This window comes from Eumetopias jubatus, unplaced genomic scaffold, assembly GCF_037043125.1.
Source record: "Eumetopias jubatus isolate StellerSeaLion01/CBP00866 unplaced genomic scaffold, mEumJub1_p1.0 scaffold_17, whole genome shotgun sequence".
NCBI classification, from domain to species: domain Eukaryota; kingdom Metazoa; phylum Chordata; class Mammalia; order Carnivora; family Otariidae; genus Eumetopias; species Eumetopias jubatus.
The window spans coordinates 6,497,747-6,525,746 of record NW_028274823.1 but is presented as its reverse complement, the minus strand read 5'-3'; the positions used below and the strand labels follow the sequence as shown (position 1 = coordinate 6,525,746).

At 43.7% G+C, this 28,000-nt stretch overlaps 1 protein-coding gene across 1 annotated transcript in view; it reads right to left on the bottom strand.

Moving 5' to 3' along the window:
• The window catches only part of ADAM12 (ADAM metallopeptidase domain 12), a 351,251-nt gene that overhangs the window by 303,821 nt on the left and 19,430 nt on the right, over positions 1–28,000 (bottom strand). Inside the window, exon 2 of the mRNA XM_088020108.1 lies at positions 5,254–5,390. Within this exon, the coding sequence (XP_087876234.1) occupies positions 5,254–5,390 (137 nt within the window). The remainder of the gene's footprint in view (positions 1–5,253; positions 5,391–28,000) is intronic.

The window sequence follows — 28,000 nt, the reverse complement described above, 5'->3', positions numbered from 1 at the left end:
GTGCCAAAGGGCTGAGTCCCACACCGTGTGAAGGTGGGGCCCAAAGCCAACACAGAAGGCAGCAGTACCTAAGGCAGAGTCTAAATTAATCTTCAAAATGCCTTATGGTTTTCATGCTTTTTAAAGATTTTATTTATTTCTTTGAGAGAGAGAGAGAGAGTGTGTGTGTGTGTAGGAGGAGGGGCAGAGGGGGAGGGAGAGGGACAAGCAGACTCTGGGTGAGTTTGGAGCCCAGCATGGGGCTCAATCTCACAACCCTGAGATCATGACCTGAGCGGAGACCACGAGTCAGATGCTTAACCAACTGAGTCACCCAGGCACCCCAGTTTTCATGCTTTTATACAAGTTCGACATGGCCCTTTCTTCTCTCTAGAATGTTTCTTGGGTTGAGCATAGTTGAGCTGGTTTTCTTTTGGCCCTGCTGTAAAATGGTATCCAACGGGAAGAACGGGCAATAAGCAGCTTGCCCAGCAAGAGGTGGAAGGACCTGAGGAAGCAGCAGATGCAGCTGCCCCCTCATGCCCACCCCTCCTGCTCCGTGGGCAGATCAGGGGATATATACATCTGATCTAGCTTTGTGTCTGCAGCATCCATCTGTGCCATGTGCACAGGCTCCATCTGCGTGAGTCAAGTGTGTGCATGGCATGATTTCACAGCAGGGAGATGCGTGTGACTATGAGCACAAAGACACAGGAAGGACCGATTTGTCTGCGGGAGCTCAAGATGAGCTTCACAAGAGAAGGTACAATTTAAGCTGGGGCTTCAGATATCAGGGACACAGCATATGGCAACAAAGAACATGGCATATTTAGGTAGTAAGCTGACCGGGATGAGTTCAATGGCTGGGAGGTAGGAGTAGGGCCTTCAGCATCAGGACAGACCAGCCTGTAAAGCATCTTGGGCATCATGCAAGGAAACTGGTTTGAAGTCAGACATTATGGGTAGGAAGCAGGAAGGCTACAGGCTAGATCTGTGTCTTAGACAAATTGCCCTGCTTGCATTTGTAGAATGTCTGGAGCAGAGAAGGACTAGTGAGGCATGGTGGGAAAGGGCCTTGTGTTAGACATACTGGGCCAGTGGACTCAACCTCACCATGTCTCCAACCTCATGATCTGAGGCAAAAAGGGGATGATAATCTTATCTTCTAGGAGCTATTAAATAAAATAGGGAAGATGGACAGGGGGCGGTGTCCACTTTGGGGCACAGCGCATTTAAAATAATTGGGGGGCGCCTGGGTAGCTCAGTTGTTAAGTGTCTGCCTTCGGCTCAGGTCATGATCCCAGAGTCCTGGGATCGAGTCCCATATCGGGCTCCCTGCTTGGCAGGAAGCCTGCTTCTCCCTCTTCCACTCCCTCTGCTTGTGTTCCTGCTCTCGTGCTCTCTCTCTCTCTGTCAAATAAATAAATAAAATCTTTAAAAAAAAATAAAATAAAATAATTGGGAACTTTCACCTGGAGGCGCCAGAAATCCACTGGAAGTTGGGACTGAATCTCAGAATCAAAGCAAAGTGAGTGATGTGGATTTTAAGTCCATGTATGTTAGAGGACAGATGGTGAGGTCATCATATGAAATGCGCCTGACAGCGTACTTCCCACACGGCAGGGGCTCAGGTGCGGTGGCTGATGTAAGCTGTAGTCATTCCTGTGAATGGCCCCCACCCCCTGCTGCTCTGGGGGACAATGAGGCCACAGAAGTGAATGACAGGGCCAGCAGGAGTACTCTGTCAGAAGAAAATCAGTGGAAACCAACAGTTAAGGGACAAAGCCAAAAAGAGGAGTAAAAAGCAAGAATTAAAAACATGCGAGGAGAAACAAGAGAGAACAGGGTCTGGGGAGCCAGAGGAAGTGAGAATTTCAAAGGAGAGTGATTCGGTGTCAAAGCGAGTGAGATAAAGAGTGAAGGGCACAGGCTGTCTTCGGAAGTTGGGAGGCTACCTACGGCCTTGGCAAGGGCCATTGTTGTGACAAAACGCTGGGAGAGGAGGCTGCTCCTGGGGGGTGGGAATGCAGGGGAGGCGAGCCTGGATGGGGAACCCCATGACAAGTCTCCCTGGAAGGCCTGAAGCAGAGGTCCTTTGAAGGAAATGAAAGGCTTCTTTCAATGCATGCAGCAGCATCTACTTCTGCCATTTTAATTAGTTGTTAGCCGATATTTGGTATTTGAGACCCACAATATGCTAAGGGAAGCTTTGGTTTCATGTTCTCATCCGTCTGTGTCTTTACTTTCCACTTCGCACACTATTTCCACATATTCATTCTCATGTGAGAAAGCTGGAAGTTGGAAATTTCCTGGAGCATTCGAAGGCTGGGCTCAACAGAGATCATCTCCTGATCAAGTCACATCCTGACATGTCTTCTCTGGGTCCAGGATTGAGTTTTTTCAAGACATGAAATTGGAGAGGGGTCCCTAAAACACTTTAAACTTGCAATATCACCTTACATTTGTGTAGCTGGATTTTAGATACTGATGTATTTTTACAGCCATTGTTTCATCTCATTCTTACAATGACCCTAAGGGAGAGGAAAAGCAGGTAAGCTTATCCTCATATTATAGATCAAAACAACAGCAAGCAAACAAACAAAACGCTGGAAGCTCCAATTCATGCAAGGTCACGTCCTTTCCCATCCCCTACTCTTTCAAGTAAATTATCAGTGGCAATAATGCCTTGATTTGTAAAAGGCCTAATAATATCCTATCCAGACATATTTCAATCGCAGAGCTGGGAGAAAGAGAATGAGAGAGAGAGACCATATGACAGTACCTTTCCCTAAATTATCTCAGTCAGGTTGACCACCACTCTAGCAGTTTCCAATAATGCCATGGTTCTAATCTTGTGTGCTCATTAGAATCCCCTTGGCAGGGCGCCTGGGCGGCTCAGTCGGTGAAGCGACCGCCTTCGGCTCAGGTCATGATCCCGGAGTCCTGGGATCGAGCCCCACATCGGGCTCCCGGCTCAGCGGGGAGCCTGCTTCTCCCTCTGACCTTCTCCCCTCTCATGCTGTTTCTCTCTCTCTCTCTCAAATAAATAAATAAAATCTTAAAAAAGAAAAAAAAAAAGCATCCCCTTGGCAGCACTTTATAAAAAGGAAGATGCCTGGGCCTTCCCTAAAACTAAATCAAACTGTCAAAGACTGGTTGACTAGAAACATACAGGAGAGCAAAGAATAAAACAGCAGAGCAGAAAAGCAAGAATGTGTAACTAAAACTACATTCTAAGGTACAGCAGGCATAGTTGTGTGGAAAAAATGATCATTAATGTATGTTTTGAATACTTGAGGATATTGATGCAGTTTAAAATTAAAATGTTGACTGTTCAATTTGAAAACAAGACACAAACATACTCACCATTAGGCGGAATCCCTATTCTCAAAACCGGTACGCACATCTACCTCGTGGAGGATTATGGCACACGCGTACAAGCACATTAACAGACATTTACATGTACCCTTTATCATGTGGGCTCTTAGTGGTTAACCAGAACATATGGGTACACACTGTAACTACAGAGCCATGATGCTGATTCCATGAGCCCCATGGCATTATGACAAAATGCTGTTCCCCAAATCACCTAAGTCCCTATTTTCTTAAGTAATGTCAGTAACCTGGAGTTACTTTAGTGTACTTGGTATATGCCTACTACCTGCATGGTTCCAATCAGGAGGTAGAACTGCAGAGGAGCTAAGACAGTTATCAAATAATAATTGTTTTCTAAGTTTTCTATAAAGATGGTGCTGGTGGCCCACAGTCATCAGGTTGTGGCAAGAAGCAGATGTGCCAGATGCTTCTTGATGTCTACATGACGGCTGGCTGGCAGGGAGGAGAAAGCTGGAGGTCCGAAACCAGAGCCCACCTGAACGGGTCCACTCCAAGGGCATGCCGAGAACCCTCATCAGGTTGTTGCTCTGATATGCTCCCCAGATAGGGAGGCCAGATAAAATACAGGACACCAGTTAAATGTGGACTTTGATAAATAACAATGTCCCAAATACTGCATGGGGCAGACTTACAAACAAAATTCACTGTTTATCTAAAGTCCAAGTTTAAAGGGCATTCTGTACTTTTATTTACTAAGTTCGGCACCCCTCCTATCAGGGAAAGCCCCCACAATGGTTTCCACCACCCAAGAAACTTCAGATTGTTCCATATTTTTGTATTATTAATTAGCACCTATAAATATTTTAAAGACATACTTTCTGAAATAGTATTCTTCTCTTTTCTGCATCTATCATATCATTTCTAATTTTTCAGATTAAGGGCACAATGAACTATTCTTTAATGTCTTAAGTCTTTCTTCCAGGAAACACCATCAATACCACCATGAGTGACTTATACTTTGTATATTAAATTTGCAACAGTATCCATGAAACAGAAATATTCAAAAAGTGCAGATTTAGCATTTGGATCCTTTAACCAAATCTCCAACCTTTCTGAATGCTCACTTTCAACTGAAAGCCTTTCTAGAAAATAATGATGTAAATCATATTATCATTACTCACATAAAGGTGGCCCACTGCAGCCCTTCCAGAAAGCTACAGAGGATTTTCACAATCTCAACTGCTCTTTAAAAAAAAAAAAAATCTGTTTTCTATTATGAAAAATAATCTAAAAATAGTTCCACATAACACAAGGACAAAGCCATCTGTATGATCTCTCCAAAGAGCTCATATTTCTATAGATTTTTATCACTTTCCAACTGTTTCATCAAGTTCTGAAATTTAAGAAAGTCACGTAGATTTGGCAGCTAAAACTCCTCAAAATATTAAATTGAATCACTAATATTGCAATTATTTTATATTATTCTTTTACATCATAGAAGGCTCAAATAAAACATGTATCAAAATAAAGCACAAAACTGCATTAAAATTCATTACGAACTTCCTTAAAAGTCACATTAACATGTTTCTGCCAGTAAGCGATGGATAAAACCAAAATGTCGATGCAACAGAAAAATACCCAGCACTCCAGTAAAACACACAGAGAAATTATGTATCTGGAAATGTTAGCCCTGGTGTGTGTTTGGAAGAATAACTTTCAACAGATGTAAATAATGTTGGGCCACTCATCAGGACTGTCACATCAAAACTGGTGTGTATTTTCTCTTCTTAAGAATCAAGATTTCACTCTAGAAGAATAAAGTCAGCATTAGAATAAAGACAAAACTTGAACAGAAGAATATGAATGCAGTTAATGTGATTTTTAAACTTGAGCCATCCAAGAGAAGTCCAGAAAATGAGAGAAAATGAAACAACTGACCTTTGCATGGATGCTCTCCATTGGGTCCCAGAGGTCTCCATTCAAGAGAGAGACACGGACGACTTCGTAAGCTCCTCCCTGGCCCCTTCTTCCAGCCAGCTGCATGGAAGGTGCTAATTTGCTTCCCAGGTTCACCCCTGCATCAAAAAGAAAACAGCCCTGTTCTTCATTCTTGTCAGGAAGAGTCTGGCATCAGACACTTATGACATAAATGACGCAGTGAAAATATTTGGAAGCCGAAGGGAGCCAGGGAATCAGCACTATCTATTAAGTCATGATCAGTGTTAAAAGTGATGAATTCTCTGTCAATCTAGCCAAACAATTTTGTGACTTAAACAAAAGCTAATTTTTCCCTTCAAGTCCTATGGCATGTGCTGGGTGATGATCGAAGTCAAAGTATATAATTCCATCCTTCAACAAGCAACAAAAACACACAAGTGGTGACTTTTTAAATGATGAATTAATGCCTTGCTTCAGATCAGCTCTCTATTAAACATGTCAAGGCTTTAGCTGTATTAAGACTAAATCCATTTACTTAAGTCCCAGTGAATCAGCTCAACACAATGCCAATTCTCCTCTCTGTACTTACGCAGGCTAATTTTATATGCTTCAGTGAGTGATTCTATAGACAAAATTAATTTGCTAGTTCAGACTGACTAGACTGGTTTATGCAAAAAAAATTAAGTCATTCAATAAACTATTATATGATCTTGTTTCTTGGGGTCCTGTCGAACCAGTTAATGTCCCGACACAGGTTCATTTTAGCCCCATTTCCATAAACAATCCTAATGGAAAGTATAACATTTTTTTCTCTTCTGGAGAGTGTATCGCTTTCTTAACAAGTCGGGTAATTTCTCTGGGCTTGTTCTCCTATGAGGTCACGTTCCTGCTATTTGGTGCGACCACAGTATATCCCTCAAGGTAAAGGATGGGAGCAGATTCCCTCACATGTTATTCCCATTTCTTCAACCAGGACTCATAATTTTCAGACCTGAGTCATAATAGCACCGTTTTAAGTTACTAAGGAGTTCACATTTATTGGGCACAAATGGTATTGAAATTTTAATCCCAGACATTTTACAGTTCTCCAAATACTTTTAAATCCACACCATTTTATCATTCTCAATGTGGAAGTCTGCAGTTATATTCAGGTTACAAAAGGATTACTACTTGAGTATTAACTGTCTGACACAGCCCCTCTGGAAAATTCTCAAGCTGATCACAAAGCATTTAAAACTCCCAGGTGTTGAGGGACCACAGGCAGGGATGAGCAGAGAGTCAGGGACACGGCCAGTGGCAGAGGAGGTGAGTGGACCCACTGGCCACGAGGGGTTGGGTGCGGGTGAGGGGGAGAGGACCATGAGCCACATGAAGGAGGAAGGAGAGTGTGCGGGGCTCAGGCCCGGGACAAGCTGAGTTTTTGGGGATGAACCCACATTCAAGTGATGAGGGTTCCAGCCCTGTAACCAGGGGGGATGGTTCTAGGTGGTGACATCTGTGGGCACTGACGGAGGGCTGGATGGAAGTGGAAGAACTGGAAAGAATTGCTATCTGAATGGAAAATGCTGTAGCCCTTCTCCTGGCCAGAAGGGGCAGCCAGTGGCAGCACAGAGATGGTGCTTAAATGACCTTGATTTCATACCCTTCATTGCGCTCCCCGGTAGTGTGACATCAGTACAAGTAGGGCTAAGACATACCCCAGCACCAGTATCAACTCTTCCACGAATCAGCTGCGGGTCTCCGGTCCAGTTGTTTGCCCCCTGGTTGGTTCGTTCACTCATTCACTTACTCATTCGACAACTATTTATTCCCTATCTTCTGATGGACACTCTGATGTCTTCCATTCAAAAAGCCCATCATTTCCGCTTTGGGCCAGTGTGCACTAATGTCACCTGGGTGGAGACAACCCCTCTTCCTACCCTGCTGGGACCCTCATCTTGTAAATGCAGCTTAACACCAGAAGACTCAGTTCTCTCCATCCTGTGCGTCTAAGAGAGGGGCAAAGACAAAGCTGCCCTCATGACTTGTGTTGTGTTGGCAGAAAGATGAAAAACATGACCATTTCAGAGAGCGGTCAGGACTACGAAAGAACAGGGCTACGGGGGCTCAGTGTTTTCCTTGTGCCGCTTCTGTAAATTTGCGATGGCTTCCAAATAAAAGATAACAAGAAAACCGAGCTGACGGTAGAGTCGTGGGGAGGGCTCCTGTTGATGGATAGGCCAGGAAAGACCTTTACTTGTTGGGCGAGGGTGCACATTAGCCCAGACGTGAAGATGAGAACCTTCCAGCCCCACACAGAACCAGAGGAAGAACGAGTCAGGAGGACAGCACGTGCTTTCCTTTTCCATAAAATGAGGCAGAGCTTGGGAAGGCCAGGAGAAAATATGCATGAAGCACAGAGAACAACATCCACTGGTTTCACCAGCATCATTCTCGCCAAGACCCGGGTCTCTTGCTCAGGACTCTCAGTGGGATTCCCAAGTCAGAATTTCCAGAAGTTCATGCTGATCCAGTTATACAGCTCCTGCAGAGCCAGACTACAGAGTGTAATTAGCTGAATGTATCTTAACAGAGAGCAGGTGTGTTATTCAAATTGGACTAAGAAGGCTTTGAAATACCAGCAATTATGGACTAAGAATCAGAGATCCATCTGAACTTTCCCCTAAACCAATGAAAACCATGTCACGTGCCAAGAGTCACCACGGCCAGCATTTTAATCTTTTGAAAAGTCAAGCGAAACTGTTAAGAAAGTGACTGCAAGCATTTAAAAAGTGTTCTCTACAAAAACAAACCAATTTGATTATAGGCTGTTCCTGGCAGTTCTGGCAGTTAAACTTCCAACACAAGTGGATTGCTAACTTGAGTGGTTAGTCACAAATCCAGTTGTCCAAGGGCTTATTAAATCCAAAACAGGAGTTCTACATCACCCACCACCCAGCCACCATGGGGAAGACAGGATGCTCTCCAGGGCTATTCCAGCCTCACTGCTCAAAGACCGAGGAGATCTTCACCCCGCCTCAGACTCTTGGAGAACAGCCTTTGCATGCAACCCAACTCACTTGACAAGAAACTGTATGTTTTAGAAGGAAGGAGATGGCACCATGAGGTCCAGGTCTCCTGGGTGAATCATTAGCATGACTCTGCCAGCAGGGGCGCTAGAAGGGGTAGCAAGTCCACATCCTTGATTTGGGGGAAGCTGGGGAACCTCTGTGGGGCTTCCCATATGACAATCAGGCTGAAGCTGCACAAACCAAATACAAGGAACGTTTTTAGTCCTCTGGACCTTTTTCCTGCAAGACTCTTGGTAGCAGAGAGAGAGAGTTATTTACTCTCCTGAAGGCCAAATGCTCCAAGCACTGAACACTTCCCTTTCCACCTACATAGTCCATCATCTTCATCCAAAAGAAGTCCTTTTTGGCTGAATTCTTTTTGTCTAAGAGGCTTTATTTCTAAATATTCCAAGGAGAATTTTGAGGCAGACTGTGCCAGCACTTGGAGAATGTTGTACAACCCTTTTAAGAAATTGAGTAACTGCACTGTTTGCTGAGTACAGTATTTATTATCTATGTACATGGATAATGAAGCCATCCCTCAGCTTTTTAATTGGTTGCACAATATCCCCCAGCAGTATCTGTAGTCAGAAGACCGTTACTTATGAGCTTTGCTTATGTATTTATACACTGGTATTTCTTTTAGATGATGCAAATAAAAATTTTATTTGTGCTACATGGATAGACAGAGTAAATTATACACAGCTGTGAGATATCACAATATATTTTATGAAGTGATCTTGTTGACAAACCATAAAAGCAGGTCCTGAATGATGCATACATCCAAGCCCTTAGAAGCCCAGGGAAAAAATATGACCTTATAAAATATACAGTTTGCATACATTTTGTTTTTCCTAATATTTGGGCATCAACAAAATCGGTTGCTTAAATGAAAAATGTGAATAGTTTATACTGGGGAGGAACTTCTGGCTTTTTTTCTGTTGGGTAACCAGACACACTGCTTGCCATTTTGATAAAATGGCCAGTTTGCTTCAGTCTCATAGTGGGGAAAAAAGCATATGAGATAGTTTGGTTTCTAACACAATTATCATCTATAATAATGAACTTTACTTTCCCAAGGGAAATGTATATGTCTATTTTGCTTTTGTCCTTGTCTGAGCTTTTCACCTTCAGACTTGATTATGACCGGCCAACAGGGAAAGTATAAGACCCAATTCCGCAAGCAAGCAAGAATCTTTGTAGCAATGGCTTTTAAAGTCTTGGAAAAGCCAGTAATGAAGACACCTGCGCAAGAGGGACTGAGGACCCCCCCATATGAGTCACCCAGAACCTGGCTGCCCATGAAAGTCCTGCCCATCCCTGCTCTGGCCAATCCTCCTTTGCCTGCCTTATTAAGAACAACAACCTGATGTCCATCGATGGGCTTCAGTTACGCACAGGTAGAAACCGATGTGGAGTTCTGGACAGTGAACAATGAACACCTTGGAGCCACAAGGCCTGGCCCTGGTCTTGAGTCCTCCGATCTATGCTCTCCAAGCCTACCCCTGAGGTTCTGCCCTCTGCAAAGAGGAACAATATTTTCTCCCTTCCTAATTCTTACAGGGTGGAGGAAGCTCAGTGCAGTCAAAGGGCTTTCAAAAAGTGGCAGAGGAGGTGAATGGACCCATGCTTTAATGCATGAAGTTAGTTTAGGATATCTGAATGCACGTTTCCAGACTTCCAACACGGTGTTTGTCTGACCGAACCATGCTAACAGTGTGAAAATGAGCACTGCCTGTCAATCACAAGAAAATGCCGGGCTTAGGGACTGGTGGACACCCATTCAGGCCACCCAGCGATCACTGGGGAAGCAAACTCTGATGAGATTATGACTCAAGATAAAACTTAAACAGCACACATGGAGTGCTGGCTTTGAAGCGAAACAAATATCGACACCTGCATGGACCTAAGAGAGGAGAATCGATCTGAGGCACTAAAAGTAGGATTAAGATAAATATTCTTTTGAAAATCTAGCTGGGGGAAAAGAAATTGAGGTAGCCATTACGAACTGCAAACCAATCTGGGGACAAGGCTCTGGAAACTCACAAAGCATTTTCCTTAGCCCCAAGTATGTGAAAGCTAAAGAAAATTTTATAGAACTGAGCCACTCCTTATTTCAGGGAAATATGGCGGCAGTGCTCCCACAAAGGGCGAATGTATTTCCTTGGTTCAGATTCCTATTTGCACTTACCAAATAACACTGTCACTCTTTCATTTCATCTGCAGACTCCCCAGGTGGAAATTAGGAATGTGATTTTAAAATGACATAGTTCAGGGATGCTCAAAAGAACCAAGGGAAAAGTTAATCTGAAAAAGAGTAATTTCAGAGTGGAAAAACCTGAAAAACACTACTTCAGCCAGATGATCAAGGGCAACATAAATAGCAATGTCATATTGTCGGTATGTACCTTTTAAAGGATATGGTAAAAATAACCCTTTACTTCTGCAGTCTTACTCCCCAAAACCCATGACCCCAGTCTAACCTGAGACAAATGCCAACAGAGGTGGATCCTACAATACACGTGACCAGCACACCTCGAAACGGTTAAGGTCATCAAAAACAAGGGCACTCTAAGAAACCCTCACAGCCAAGAGGAGTCCAAGAAGGCAGGACGACTGTCCTGTGGGGTCACATGCTGGATGGGATGGAGAAACAGAAAAGGGAAATGAGATAAAAAAAAAAAAAAGGAAGGAAATATGAGGGAAGTAAGTAAGTTCATATGAACTTCAGTTGAAAAGGTTTAATTTTGGTTCATAAGTTATGATAAAGGTATATATTAATGTAAGATGTTAACAGGGGAAAGTGGTTGTGGAGAATATGGAACTGATCTATACAATCTTCTCGGTTTTCCTATACATCTATAACTATCCTTTAAAATAAAGTCTATTAATAATCACTTTTAAAACTCAATCTGAATCTTGGAGGAATAATGTCATTCCGGAGCAATTCAGTATCCGAAGTCCAGAAATGGCTGGTGACCACGGAGGGCTCCAAATACCAGCAAACTGGAGTGCTTGCCTTTCTCTGTTCTCATATTGCTCTTCATTCAGGTAGAAGAAAAGACTTGGCAGCTGCAGTCAAGTGAAAAGCACCAAGTAACTGACAAGGTTTTCTAGAGTAGGAAAAGGCAGAGGTCTGTGAAAGCAGTTGATCCTCAAGCAACTGAAAGGCCTCCTACGTGCCCCCAGATACTCTAGAGAACACAGAAATAACAAGTTGCTCTAAACACTTGAACATTTTTGGATGATTGGCTACAAGGCTCTGGGGGAGTACAGAAGTAAAAAGTTGGTTTAGGAAGGTGACACCAATTGACAGTCACATAAATACTTTGATAAAAGGATGTTGAAACAGAACCAGACTATCTCAGAGTCTAAGATTTTACTTATCCACACCGGCAGGCTAAACTATCAAGACGGAGCCCAATGTAAAGGAAGTAGTCACAGTGTACTGAGTCAGAAGACACAGCCTGCACCCATCACAGGCCATTTATGGATGATCTTGGGCAAGTTTCTCTTCCTTGACACTCGGATTCCTTCTGTGTCCAGAAGGCTATGGGACCATCATCCACCACACAAGGCTGGCAAGAGGACCAAGTGAGATCATGGATGTAAAGTGTACATGGGTGTCATTTAGCTTAGTTTTTTGTTTGTTTTAAAATCAGTGTTTGGAAAGAAAGACATGAAAATGCTCTTCCAGATTTTTTCTGAGTGTCGGGACTATGAATTCACTGTTTTTCTTCTTTATGTTTCTAAGTATCTCTGATTTTTCTATAATCAGCACATATTACTTTTATGATGGATAAACTTTTATGATGAATAAAAAAATAAACTTAAAAAAATCAATCATTTGGACTGGTGACAACAAACCAACTGCTCGAATGTTTTACTTTCTTACCAGCTTTCCTGGCATCACAGATACACAGACTTGTGCATGCCAGAGGACAGAGCCCATTTAGAAATAAAAGCAATCAAGCACTATGGAACAATTACAGTTTTGAAAAGATGTTTTATATGTCATTTCCAAACTCAAAGAAAGCTGGTTATAGCTTCTCACAAATGTTTCAAATGGATTCATATCCCAAGCAACCATTGTCTACTACAGAGAAAAATAATTCTCCATGCCCATAGTGTATCCTGTTTACAGGAAGCAAAATCATTTACAACATTAACTTATTAAGCTGGTCAGTGGAAGCTAAAGCAAGGACCCTTTTACAAATGGTCAGACTGAATTACGTGATTATATGGATTATTCCTAACGTTTCCTAACAACAAATGGCAGAATTAATGGCAAAACCCAAGCCCTTTGTGTTTCAAATACATTCATTCACTTTGCACTTCATAACAGGGACCAAGACGTGCTGCAGGAATTCATTTGATTACTTTTGGGGGTTGGAGTGGGGTCAGAATTTTCCAAAATTTACTTTGCCACAAAGGATATAAGGGGGGGGGAATGGAACCAATGATTAAAATCTATACTCCAGAGCCGTTATTGAAAGTTAACAGCAAAAGGACAAGAATGAAAACTAGTTTATTCCACTTGCTATAATAAATTTAGCAAATGGAAGTACACAACAGTGAGGGAGTCGTCACTTTCCTTCTACACTAGAAACTCAGTTCCATGTGAGGGCAGTCTCTCACATTCTCGGTGCACCGTGTGTCACCACCGACCAACTTCTGCTAGAATATACACTGAGTTGGCAGCACCTGACCATTCTCTGACCAGGCCTTGCCTTGCTCCACTCATCACCCTTTCTCCCCAGCCTTCTTCTCTCCCTGAGGGACTTGAACAGCCCCCTAAGTCCCAGCTCTGGGCCATCTTCCCTCTCTACTCTGATTGTCCCCCATAGAACTCATTAACATTAAGCTGATGTTGCCCAAATCGATATTTTTCCATCTGGCCAATTCACCCAAGGGCAGTCTGTATTACAATACAGACTGGGCATTTTAATTCCTATGTCTTGTCACCATCATCACCTCAGATTCAGCATATTTAAAAATCAAAGGTTTCATTCCATTCCCCAGACAACAAGGCATTCTGTATCACACACGTCTTGCCAATGCCACCACCATTCCTTGTTCCTTAAGTCACATGGTCACATGGCTGGGTGATCTGACACAGTCTTTGTCTTATGGCCCATAGTCAACAGCTCCAATGAGATTCTTTGTGCTCTTGTTTTCTGAAAGCTCTCCTATTTCTTAATTGAATCCTTCTAGATAGCCTCATTACTTGCAGGTTTTTCCTATTCCAATCTTGAAGGAGAGGACCATTTGAGAAGAGCAAAAACCTACAGCATTGTTTTCCATCAAGAGAACATGATGTAATGTCCCAAGGCAGTAGAGAGCAGTCGGTGTGGCTACAGTGGAGTGGATGATGGGATGGAGAGAGATGTGAGCAGAAGCACAGGGGTCAACAAGGCCTGGATCATGGTGGGCCTTCCAAGTATCCAGAGTCTGGATACTGATTGCAATGGGAAGACATTCTAGAGTAGAGTAGTAATCAGAGTAAATCATCCATATTGGAAACATTCTCTATATGAGAAGAGAGAGTATGAAGGCTGGAGAAGAATGGATAAATGAGAACCATTCATAGGCCAAAAACTCAGTGTTGAGCATAGGTGACATATCAGTAAGCACTTCTCGAGCACAATGGTGACCACTAACTGAACAACTGCTACATGCCAAGTTTAACTTTAACTTGTTTAAAGTTTAACTTGTTTAAACTTCCCTACACCCTGTGAAGTTTATCTTCATTTAATACGTGAGAAAACAGGCACAGAGAAATTAAGCCCATGGTCAAACAAATCAAGAAGCCAGGAGGCCAAGCCACAACAGCCAAGTTCTCAGATCTGTGCTCCAGCCATACCGCACAAGGCATGAACAACGACTCTGGTCTGGAAACGCTAGGAATAAGATTCAATCCTTTCCCGTGTCCTAAAGTCTTAGAACTCTGACCCCTGATCCCTTCATCTTGCTCACTCTGTTGTGACCACCCGGACCACCCTTCTGACACCTTACTATACCCAGCTATGTCTTACCTCATGTTCTTTGCACTTACTGCTCCCTCTGCTGAAGACTTCCAACTCTCAAACCTTTGCACGACTCCAAATCTCATTATTCATCTCAGCTCAAATGTTACCACTTCAGAGAAGCTTCCCCTCAACCCAAGATCCTCTCCAGGCCATCATCCTATGCTGTTCCTTTCACAGCAACCATGAGTACCTGAACTTGTTTTATTTATTTAGCCTTTGGTCTGTCCCCACCTCCCTACTCCCCAAGCCAAAATCACAAGAGGTAGGGACCCTGTCTGTCAAATTTCCTTGTTTATGCTCATGTGCAGACATGTATTTATTTAATGGATTATTACCAAACAATGAAAAGTTCCCACAGGCTTGTTGTGATTATAATGACATAGGGAAGGGGGCCGGGGCTTGGTTCTCAGCTTGGAGGTTGTAACAGGTGACTTTTAGCTTACCCAGCAATGCCTGGTCCTTTGCAGGTCCATGCACAGAACCAAACCCACGTGTGTCTTATTTATAAGCCAGGATTCCAATTTACTTACTTTTAATGAGAAAGAACTGGCAAGTCAACCAGAATCCTCATCTAAGGCATTTTGCTCATTATCTTCCCAGCAGGAGATCTTCCTTGAAAAGCCAAATTAAGATCAGAACAGAGAACTGAGGGACCATAATAGAAATTGTGATCATGAAAGCCCAATATTTCCTTCTCTACCCAAGAGTGTGTATCTACCATGCTAGCCAAGGGAGAGCTGAAACTCAGCAAGTGTGCTGCACAACAAAAGTAAGTAAACACAGACTGATAATTTGAACTTGACTCTATAGACTCTAGGAGCTCTTGAAGGCTAGCTCCCAAATACTTACTAACTCATAATGTAGATGACTCTCCTACCACCAGTTGGATACTTCAACTTCTTTATGAGAAAAATGCACTTTGAGTTTTAACTCAGACAATAGTTCATGGACCTGAAACCCTATGTCTGTTAATGAGAAAATATATTCAGAATTCCAAAATGCAACACCAGGGGCATATGCTATGCCTCATGCCCCTACTACAGGAACAATTCCTCCCCGATCTCTACCTGCTGGACACTCAACTGTAGGGACTCCTGTGGCTCAGGCAGTTTGGGGGTGGGAACATGGCAAGACTGGGGGTCTTGGCTTCAAGGTGGTACATGGAGGAAGTAAAGATGAGGGATTATGGGAATTAGCTAGGGAATACCTGCCCAAATCCTAATGACCAAGGGAAAAGCATGGCTGTCTGAAGGCAGGGGAAGACAGTATTTTACAACTGTTAATATTCTAGTTGTTGACTTTGCCAGTTGAATTGGAGGGTCCCAAACGGGAATCCTAACTTAAATAAGTCCAACAGGATTAAAAAAAATACTAGTATAACACAGGGGTAGAGCCTTGAGTTCAGAGAAGTTTTAATTCTCTGAGATTTGATAAATATTAGGCAAACAGAATGACTTAGGAGCATTTTTAATAATTTCAATTAGAAATACTTTCAGTCTCAGTTTTTGTCCAGTTTAGGAACTTTTAAACAATTTCCCCTCAATACTACAAATCTTTATTCTGATCTACTCCCATGAGACAACAGAACTAGCCAATCCCGTACTAGCCAACAAGCACCTTACCAGAGCAAGTGCATTTTTGGGTTGAGTGTCATTGCCCTGGTGTAAAATTCATGCTAGTGCTGCATTGTTTTAAACGGATTCTCAATCCTCTCTAAAATTAGTGCTGATAAGCCATACAAGTGCCACCACGGTGAGGGGACCACAGTCACTACCCGGAGCTTGCCTTGTCTTTCCCTCTCCCATTGGGCCACACAGGGGAGCCCAGTGGCATCCACAAGAGGAGGCACAATGTTCCATGGCCTCCCTGCACAAAGGAATGCTGGGGGAAGGGGAGAAAGGGCAGAGAGTGGTCAGGGCTCCCTCCTGCTCTTTGCTGGATATGAAGCATGACTGTTTTCTGTCCATTCAGCAAGGACCGGGCCCTGGCAGGTCAACAACTCAGTAGCCAGTCATAGCCAAAAGTTCTGAAAAAAGCCCTCTCAAAAATATCTGAGCATTTGTGGGATGCCTGGGTGGTTCAGTCGGTAAAGCGTCCAACTCTAGGATTTCAGGCCGAGGTCATGATCTCAGGTTTCTGGGATCGAGCCCCAGGCCGGGCTCCCTGCTCAGCGGGGGAGTCTGCTTGTCCCTCTCCCTCTGCTGCTCCCCCTGCTCACTCTCTCTCTTTCATAAATAAATAAATAAATAAATAAATAAATAAATAAATAAATAAATAAAATTTGAGCATTTGTAAAGGGGAAAAAAAACCCTTTTCCTTGTTGTTTTAATGTGCATTTGTCCCTGAAGTTAAACTTGTTCATATTTTTATCAGTTATTTTCATTTCTCATTTTGGGGATTATGTTTTCCTATCTCTTGCCCACTTTTCATTGTTTGAATTTATTTCTATGAAACGTTATGTGCTAAGAATATTAAACAGGCTTATTTCTCAAATGAACAAGCAACCAAACAACTCCCGAGTCAACCAGCGTCTTCCCCAGGGTAGAGGAGGCCGGCCCCTCCAGTGGGGATCCCCCTTCTGCTGTTCAGGGGCGGCGGGGAGGGGGTGTAGGGTTCCACGTGAATCGAGATCACATGCAGCCTCCTCCTTTCTGGGACCCTTCCAATGTACATAACAGGGTACACAATACTTAATCCCCGTGAGAGCTGAGGAAAGTATAGGAGATGTCTCGTGGAAAGACAGACTTTGGCTTAACACGTGGCCGGTGGCAGAGCTCAATCTGAAGTAGCCATTTGGGAGGGAAGAAAGGAAGGAAAGCAAGCTGTCCTGAGAGTCAGTTTCCCCGCCAGCTTCCGCAATATGTGTTCTTCCCTTCAGTCAGACTTGCTTCTGTCCTCAGGGTGCACAAGGCCTAGCGAGGAAGGCTGGGAGGCTGAGCACCTCTAAGAGCAATCTGAGTTGAAGCAGAAAACGGACGGCAGTTGACATGGTCCAGGATACCAACTGTAGCAGGCTTTGGACAGGTGTGCTCTGGGCATTCCCACGTGTGGGAAGAGGGCCGAGAAGGGGAGGGAGGGATGCAATGACCGCATCCCAGGTCTGCCCGCACAGTGTGCGCACAAGCAGCAAGGAGGGCCCCCGTGAGGACGTGGATGTCTCCGAGGGGAAAAAGATGTTACCTCGAGTCCAATCACAAGTGCGACCGATGTGCTCTCTTGGTCCCTTCTCAGACTTTGTTCTAACAGATATTCGTGTTTATTCTATGGACTGACAGACACTTCCTCCATCTTTATTCCCCACGGAATTTCAAACTCACAAAACCTTCATCACCGAGGAATTTCCTTAGACAGTCACTGTTTATGAGAACAGACAATAAATCAGGATCTCTGTAGGGTTACCAAAGGTAGGGGAAAAAAGCATGACATCCAGCTCAATCTGAATCTCAGATAAACAACAAATGATTTTTTTTTTAATAGAAGTATGTCCCTTGTAATATTACACGACCCTGATCTGAAATTCAGGCTGAGCTGGGCGTCCTCTGTTTTATCTGGCGGCCTCAGATCCAGGCTCCTCGAACAGTTCGCTGGCCCACAAAGCCAAAACATTTCAATCAATTCTTAGGAGCACATTCTAGTTCCAGAATTTCAAGTGAATGCGAGAATGCCTGAAACGTAATTATTCTCAATCAATTCAGAGTGGGTGACAATATTTACTGTGGCACAGAATTTGAGACCAAAGAGCCCAGGTGACATATTTCAAAGGGGAAGGAGAGATGGTAAGCTCACTCGAAAGCACACCTCTTAAGTAACTGGATCCTCTTAATCTCGCAGCTTGTGTAACCCAGCTGCTGGAAGACAAAATCTATACACAATAAAGAGTTTCATTCAGGGGTCCACATGATTCCATCCGTCACCGAAGCACATGTTTGGCACAGATTGAAAGCCAAAAGCAGTCTAACAAATATTTCAAAACTGAATTTATATCTTTCTAACACATGGTTTATATACGGATGTAATACCTAGAGAGCTTTTCAGTTCTCAAATAATATCCTGGCTAAACTACAAATGATGTCTGCAGCAGACCACAATACCAAAATTATTTACTTTTTAAATATGTTAAAGAAAGCTAAGTTTATGAGGGGGCGGCTGCCAGGGATGCCTGCTTTAGTATGCAATTGTTATAAGGGAGCAGAATCCAAATACATGCACTGTAAGCTAAATATTTGCATAATTCCTTATACAAAGAGGGAGCTGCTCTCCGAAGCTCCAACTTGGGCATGAAACTACCAAGGATGCTTAGCTCACGTTTTAAAAGTTCTGAAGATGCCCTCCATCTAGGAAACTGCTTGCAGGTCACCTCTGTACCAGGGCACGTAGGATGTTTGCTCCTGCAGTCCCCATGTAGAAGCCTGATAGCTTTCCTGGCATGAGAGCGCGCTCAGGCATCCTGGCCGGTCCTAAGTGGCTTTCCCTTAAGACAAATTTCTAGATGAGAACCAAAAACTATTGAAAGACAAATATTTTGCCTTCAGCGTCAAAAAAGCCCCATGTTTGTAGACTTTCCCGTCTTCATCGTTTGCAGTTTTCCTCCACCTATCCGATAGCTGGAGACACAGCTTCCGTCCATCGGGGAGCAGACAGTATTTGCCACTGGCTGGCCAGGGCGTCCTTGTAAATACTCCAATACCCTCTCTGCTCCCAAGAATAAAATGGAAAAACGGAAACTCAGCAAGCACAGTCCCCACGCCGGCCCCCGCTGAAATTCTCCTAACTTTTCCCGTGTGTCCCAAAGACTGCTTTCTGAGGAGGGCTGGGTGGGAGCAAGGAAATCATCACATCAATTTTCTATGGAAATGACACAATTTATATTTTTTAACTTGGCAGTATTAGCAGCAATCAGAGCCATGTGGAGAGCAACTCTCCTCCTGAATGTGCACGCGCACACTCTAGAGCTCTAGAGGGCAGACTCTGAGGAAGGGGGGGGGGGGCAGGGACAGCAGCTTGGGGTGTCATCCCCACAGCAAGGCTCGCCTGGCCCCACAAGGTGGCCAGCAGTTTAGGAAGCTGCTGTCCCAGGGCCTGACTGTGTACATTTCTTGGAGGACTTTGTATGCTGGCCTCGATGCAGGAAGGGATAAGAGTGTTGTCGATGGCAGTCTGGTAGCCAACAGCTCCCGGGAGCTTACAAAGTGCTTTACCCAACCTAAATTGTCATGGTAGGTTGTTCTCCCCACGTGCAGGAATAGGGACAGGATGGGTGGGAAGTGAACCTTGGGGAGGCCAAGCGCCTTGCGGAGCTCACCCCCCTGGCAGGTGGCAGAGGACTGGCTCAAATTCAGGGCTTCACTAGCCATGGTCACCTCAGACTCGGGGTCCCTTGACACCACACTCCTTCTCCATAGCGGTGTGCCCAGATTAGGGGCTTCAGTTACCTGAAGTGGGGCTGGGAGGCAGGCAGTCTTTCAGCAGAAGCTAGGCTGTGGCAAGGTGCATCCTGAGGTCCAGGCCCCACTCTCAGCTGAGGCTGATGCCAAGCAACCTGGGTTCCCTGACCCTTCAGTCTATCCCCTGGTCTCCCCTCCAGTTTCAGGTTTCCCACCTGACCTGGACCCATCCGAGTCAACAGGCTCTCCAATTTGATGCCCAGGCCAGTTCTCTGCCTCTCTGGAAGCCACTCTGCACCATCGAGGTACAACAGATCCCTGTCCCACGCGGAGAGCTGCCCAAAGCCTCCCACGGGGCCCTGCGGGCACCGTGTATAGTCTTCCTAATGTGGAGCCTCGTGTGGAGCCATGGCATGTGGTCATCACCTGGCCACCTGGGAGCTGGCCTCTTAACAGAAGCTTCTACTTTGAGCCCCAACCCCCAACTCCCAGGACCCACCACATGCTAAATAAGTGTGTTGAACAGATGTGATAGAGGGGATGAGGTCCAGAAGTTGTAGAGTGAGACACGTGAAAATGCCCTGGCTGACAATTTGGGTCCAGAGAGAAAATGCCAACCTCCTCATCAACAACACAACAATTCCATCTGTGCACTGCTTTCCGAGCATCCTCTCTTCTGATGTGAAACAACCCCCCCCCCCCCGCACTGAGCCCACAGGGGCACTAGTTGGTTTCAGGTGTCATCCACATGTCCCAGGATTCAGGCCCTAACCCTCACCTGGTCTTTGGACTCATACCTAGGAGTAGACAGTTGAAAGCACTCAAGCAGGTCACTGGAAGGCTCTGGGCCTTCTCCCCCCTCCTCTAGATAAAGGGTCACCAAATTATTCTGGGATCTTCACTAAAGGAACCCAGACCTTGAGTGTCTCAGGACCCAGGCACATTAGCACCACTGCTGGCTGGGTACAAGATGCTCTCAGACAGGACTCAGATCACAGGGGACACGTTATTCCCTTCCTAGACTCCTTCCAGGTCTTTTAATTGGGGCAACATCGGTTTGGTCTAGTAGACCTAACACTGCCCCAGCCACTGGCTGACCACCCTTTTGCACAAAGGGAGCAGGGCTCTCGCTCAGGGACATCAACAGGCACCACTGTCTGGTTGCAATGTAATAATCCTGCTGTGTTTTCCTTCCATTTGTTTTTACACTCTTTGTGACAAGTGATGCTGGCCTTCCATTTATAATATGGAAGTACAATTTCCTCAAGTAAATTGAAGTAGAATGTGTATATATTGACTTAAAGGAAAATTTAAGATAAACTAAGAAAAGATGTTATTTAAGTAAATAATAGCACAGGTGATACCCACATTTGAAAAAGTCATGAAGTTCTCAACGCCAAGTTGGGAAACTTGGTAGTGCATGGACTGCTTAGAGCACAGCTGGTCCACACTGCTATGTGCTGAATTACTGAAGCTGCTCGATAAATAAGCAGGGCCCCACCCCAGCAGAGATGAGATCCTGATTAAGGGAACGGTACCAAGTGGGGTATGAATCTGCATTCATAAGCTTCACAGGTGATTCCAGTGCAGGCCGTCTGGTAGACCAGTGGTCTCAGAGATCCTGGGCTTTGAATCAACAATCCTTGACCACCATTCTAAAATCAAAGCACAAAGGCTGCTCTTACGATAAGCACGTCTCTATTTGGTGATTCCTACTATGATCAAAGCAGGCTTTGCTCTACTACTCCAGAACATCTATCCTTTCATCCATGAGACATTTGAGCATATCCTACATACAAAATACAGCCCATAGATTGAAAGGGAATTACCACCCACTCCCTATGTTCAAATGGATGCAATACCTAATAAGTGGAGATGTATGAGCCATAAACTCTGATAGAAATGAGCCCACAACATCATGAGGCCACTATTGAACCCCCCATAGCAAGAGCACCTGCTATGTCGTAAGCCCTTGGGGCCGAGGGTCAAAAGTCACAAGCCCAACTTTGAAAGACTTCACAGTACGAAGTGCAGCAGACAATGGTGTCAGACCAAGATGGTGGAGCACCCAGGGAGGATGCCTACACAACCTGGAGAAAAGAACTGGGGGTGGAGGTGGGAGGACCGTAGCCAGGGAGGGGTCCTGGGGGACAGAGGTTCACAGGCACAAAGGGGAGGCGTGCAGAAGGGCATCCAGGGCCGAGAAAGCAACGTATGTAGAAAGTAGCCATGTGGATGATAAAATGGGGCAGACACTGTGGTCACATTAGCGTGTCACACTTTCCATTTCATCTGTAGAGGATCTCAAACCGTTTATTAAAGAGCTAAGTTCTAGGAGGGCCTCTGGTAGCTAAATGAACTAAACAGGAGATGCATGAGTTCTAAAGCCAACCACTGCTCGTGAGTGGACAAAGGTAATGAAACCCAGCTCTAGCCTGGCCCTGCTCATAGACCTTTCCGGAGATTTCACAAGGATCCCAGAATCCCTAAAAAGATTGGGAAACTGCCTTCTGTAACAGTTGACTGCTTCCAGCTGCCCTTATTTGGGAAACACACTCCCCAGGGATAACGTCCCTTTGCAAGTCTACAGAGTCTTGTTTTAACCCCAGCCAGGCGACTCATAATCACGGCACATTCTACATGCCTAAACGTAATATCATAGGAAGGTAGCCCATGAAAATTTGAGATGACATATTTTAAGTAATTTTCATACTGATTAAAAAAAAAAAAAAAACTTCTTTAAAAGGAAAGATAATCTGGGGTACCTGGCTGGCTCAGTTGGTGGAACATGCAGCTCTTGATCTCGGGGTCATGAGTTTGAGCCCCAGCTTGGGGATAGAGATTAAACAGATGTCTAAAAAAAAGATATGTGGGGCGCCTGGGTGGCTCAGTCATTAAGCGGCTGCCTTCGGCTCAGGTCATGATCCCGAGGTCCTGGGATCGAGCCCCGAGTTGGGCTCCCCGCTCCGCGGGAAGCCTGCTTCTCCCTCTCCCACTCCTCCTGCTTGTGTTCCCTCTCTCACTGTGTCTCTCTCTGTCAAATACATAAAATCTTTAAAAAAAAATAAAAAATAAAAAAAGATATGCATGTGTTTACTTATTTCCCATTGATACTTCATCTGTGCCTCCATGAAATCCTGCTCTTTCCCTAGTTTGGTATCTCTCTTTGGACAAGTCATTTGACCTTTTCAGCCTTACCTTCCTCATCTGAAAAATGACAGATTTATGGATTGTCACCATGGCTTTTTGGGATTCCAAGAATAGTATTGTGGTTTTAGGAGTCATTTTTATTAAAGGAAAATCCCCAGAATGTATCCCATCATAACTCTGCTTTAATGCCCCTGGCTCCTGCCCTCTATCAACCCTTGGCTTTCGAGTAACTAGTGGTCCTCTGTTCTGGGAGGAGAGCTGAGGGAGGATTCAGGAGTGACCACACATGCACATGGTGTCGGGCACGCAGGAGGTACTCCACAAACATCTGGGGAGGGGATGGCGAAGACGGTAGTAGCCATACAACTGGGGGAGTTTCTAGTTTCTCATGTATCTCTAAAATCCTGTATTCTGTATACTTTACTAGAAATGATACATGCAAATAACATTTAAGTTTAAATTACTTTTTTTAAAAGTAGGGCCTTAATGGAAAAAAATGCTTAATGCTGAAAACTAACTGGCTGGCTATTCAAAAAGAAAGCTCTGTGAGAGGATCTCTGGGGGAGAAAAAGTACTCAGACACATCCGAGTCTTCTCACATGTTCATTTGTAAAGTGAGCGCCATGGAACTGACAGAGGCAAGGTCTTCTGTCACGACTTCTAAGACTTTTTGTTTTTTACTGATTACTCAAAAAAGATAGTCAATCAGTGAAATTCTAAATCTACACTCTTCATTTTGGAGTGGTGGCACCATAAGGACATGGAAGTTTTTCACATATTTATATTGAAACTTGCACTGGTCTGAGCACCCCTAGGTGGCTCAGTCAGTTAAGCATCTGCCTTTGGCTCAGGTCATGATCTCAGGGTCCTGGGATTGAGCTCTGAGCCCCGTGTCAGGTTTCCCGCTCAGTGGGGAGTCTGCTTCTCCCTCTCCCTCTGCACCCTTCCCCCTGCTCTCTCTCTCTCTGTGTCAAACAAATAAAATTTAAAAAAACAACTTGCACTGGTCTTGGAATTCACAGTCATTCACAGAAAATTTGCCCCACAGAGATCTGACGTCAATCGTCAAAGAGCAATTCTCTGCAGAAAAAGGAACCATTTTTTAGGTAGAAAAAATTTTAAATTCTGTCTAATGAATACTACGCATCAAAATAGATGGCAGGGAGCCAAAAATTTACTAAGAGGAAAATGTACGGTTTTAAATGTGTTTATTATCAAGAGATAGGAACATAAATGAACTAGCCAAAAAAAAAAAAAAGCCAACAATGAAAAATAAGAGGAAGGAGTTAAAAAAAATAAAAGCAGAAATTACTAAATTAGAAGCCATAAATAAAAGCAATAGATTCAATTACTAAATCCAAGACTTAATTCTTCAGACGGACCACATCCATATCCAAAACTCTGTTATGTCCAAACAAGGAGAAAGATCAATTGTAAAGAAAGAGAAATAGGTATATTTATAGGTACAAAATTTAAATTATAATCAAGTACTACACATTCTTTATACTAGTAAGTTGGAAAACATGGATAGAAGATTTTCCAGGAAAAGAGGTTACCAAAATTGGCTCAATAAAGAAGTAGCAAAACCAGTGGCAATGTAAGTAGCTAAAAAATCTGTAAGATTTATGTTCCATAGAGATTCTGGGCCCAGAGAGTGGTAAGGGAAAGTTCTGAAAGCCCAAACATGGATTAGTCTCCTGTTATTTTTACTGTCCCTAAACACACCCACACACATAGTCAAAGACAGGACAAAGGAAACCTGGGGATTATGGCGGTTGCTGGAATGGCCCCTGATCCTTCACTCTCTCCCTCCCCATCTGAGCCCCAGTGAGTCTCTTGCTTCAGGACTGAGATTTAGCACTGCAGCTCCTCTTGCCAACCCCAGATGCCTTCATCCCGGGTTTGGCTACCTGACCTGGTAGCCAAAGTCTGAACGCTAGTGGGTCAGACCCAAGCAGAGGCTAGCAATGGGCTTGAGCGTTAGAGCCTGTTAGTTCTTGTGCCTCTGCCTGACCCACAAGAAGGTGCCTGGGCTAGCCTGCTGGAGGGACAGAAGAGATTCGGAGCAAAGCCCAATCACCAGATCAACAAGTCAGAGGACCCACAAACATATGAACAGGCCTCATCAAGACCAGAACTGCCCCCTGTAAATCCCTGACTCACAGACTCAATACGTGCTTCATGGTTTTAAGCTACTGAATTTGGGGCCAATTTATTAAACTGTATTATTTTGTCAATAAACAACTGAAGACCACTTTGCCTTCTTAATTTAGATGTGAAAAAATCTTAATTAGAACACTAGGAAATTGAATTCAGCAGCGTATTAAAAATATGATATACCTTGAAAGAGTCAGATATGTCCCCCAAAGGTAAGGATGTTTTGATACTGGGAAATCCATCAATGAATAATTATATCAAAAGTCAATGAATATTTGTATCAGTAGATCAAAAGATTCAAAGAGAGAGAAAAAAGGAAAAGATGTGGTGTCTCAGTGTCTAAAAGGCAGTTAATAAAATTCAATATCCAATGCTGATTTTTAAAAATTCCTATTTGAAAACTAGAGAGATTCTTCCTTAAAATAATGAACTTGCATCTTAAATCTACAGTCAATATCATAATCAATGGTGAAAACACCAGGGGCCTTTCCATTTAAGCCCAAAACATAAGAGGGATTCCTACTATTTGCACAAGTTTTTAAAACTTCTTTCTATTTGAGAGACTGCAAGAGAGCAATAAAAAAAAATTCAGAGAAATAAATATAAGAGAAATTATTTATAGGTGATATGATCAGTTACCTAGGAAACCCAAGGAAATCAACTGAACCTCTACTAAAACCAGCAAGATATTTTTAATAAACAGGTCAGTCCCAGAATGTATATATATATAAATCAATACAAAAATACTACTGAAATAAAATTGAAAACTGGATCCCATTTATAATGACAAGAAAAGAAAAATAACCGGGGGGGGGGGACCTAAAAAATCCCTCGTGAGAAATGGATGATAATGCTGTTCATACAAAATTATGGTTCATGGGGCGCCTGGGTGGCTCAGTCGGTTAAGCGTCTGCCTTCGGCTCAGGTCATGATCCCAGCGTCCTGGGAGCGAGTCCCGCACCGGGCTCCCTGCTCCGCGGGGAGACTGCTTCTCCCTCTGCGTGCCGTTCCCCTCCTTGTGCTCTCTCTGTCAAATAAATAAATAAAATCTTAAAAAAAAATTATGGCTCACAACAGGGTAATGTCATAACACATAAGTAGCTCTTAACAAGTAAGAGAGGACAAAGAGCTCAATAACAAAGTGACCCAAGGATATGAATGGACAGCGTAAAAAAGTAATCATAAGTTGTTGGTGAACGTAATGGGGAGAAATTCAACTGCCTTAGTAGGTATTTAAAGAGAATCTCCTCCAGCTCCTCCTCCTGCCCCTCGCCCTAGCTTCTGTGAGCAGCAACTTACCCCTGGCCTCCCTCCCTGCCCAGCTCCCCCAGGGAAGGGACAGTGACATCTACAATCCAAGAGACTGGGAGGAGAAAAGGCCTGTTGTGGCTCCGTTCCCTCCTGGCTCTCCCTCTCTTCTTGGACCTGCCCTCTGCCCTGTGTGAAGGGTAGTGACCCCTCAAGGAGGTGACACAGCAGCAAGCCCACTCGGCCACCAGCCGAAAGCCAAATTCTCCCACGAGCTTCCTCATAATAGCTGATAGTTTGATCCCCAATGTTCAGCTCCTGAGCAATCAATGCATTCTGAATCTAAGGAGGGACGAGCATGCTGTTTAATTGACTCCCAAACCCCAACAATCATTAAAAATGTGAGTTAAGGGGCACCTGGGCAGCTCAGTCAGTTAAGCATCTGACTCTTGATTTTGGCTCAGGTCATGATCTCAGGGTCACGGGATCAAGCCCATGTCAGGCTCCGTGCTGGGGGTGGAGTGTACTTGGGAATCTTGCTCTCCCTCACCTTCTGCCCCTCCCTCATGCACACATATACGCACGTGTGGTCTCTCTTCAATCAAACAATCAATCAACTACTCCATCCGAAAGAAAAGAGGAAAAGAAAAAAATATATATATAGGGCATCTATAAAAGGAATAGATAATGAATTTAACACCCGTGTGAATAATCGGTTTAAATGTAATTAGATGACATGTTCCATTTTAAAGGAAGAAACCCTCAGAATGGATTAAAATGCAAGGCCAACTAGTTACTGTTTACAAGAAATGCTCTTTGAGTATGACTACGATAGGTTGAAAGTAAAAATAATAATAATAATAATGGGAAAAGATGCTCCACGCATACATACGTATCACTAAGCATACGAAAGCTGAGGTGGCTGAACAAATATTAAAGTGGACCTAAAAGAATTACTACATGAGATACGGAGGAAATTTTGTAATGATAAAAGGATATAAGCAGACATTAACAAGGTGCAAAACCTACTGAGAGTTTCAAAATACATGAGAAAAAAAAATGGATAGAACTGAAGGGAGAAACAGACAGACTGACAATGCTAGTTAAGGTTATACTACTCTCCCACCAACTGAGAGCAATGGCAAACAACAAACCAGTAAACTTCCAGAAGATTCGATTGCACCACCCACCAATCTGCCACGTGTAGAGCACTGTTCATCCAATAGCCGCAGAAACCACTTTGTCTCCCGCTGCTGGTGGAATACTTGCAATACAGACCACACACTGGGGTACAAAACTAGTCTTGACAGATGGAAAGATCTAAATCATTAATTAATATAGTATCTGATCACAAGATGAAATTAGAAATTAAAAACAAAATGATATCTTTTTAAATTCTCAAATATGTGGAAAGTAAGCAACACATTTCTATGTAAGCCATAGGTCAAGGAATTACATTACAGGGGGAAATTTAAAATATTTTTAGCTACATGATAATACAAACACAGCCCTTAAAAATTTGTAATATGCAGCTAAAGATGTGCTTCCGGGGATATTTCTATTTCTAGATGGTTCTGTGGGAAAAGAAGAAAGGTTTTGTATCAATAGCCTAAGGATCCACCATAAGAAGCTAAAAGAAGAGCAAAATCAAAGACAAAATAGAAAGAAATACAAAAAGGTAGAAGGCTGGAAATAGAAGACAAAAGAGAAAATCTTTGAAACCAACGTT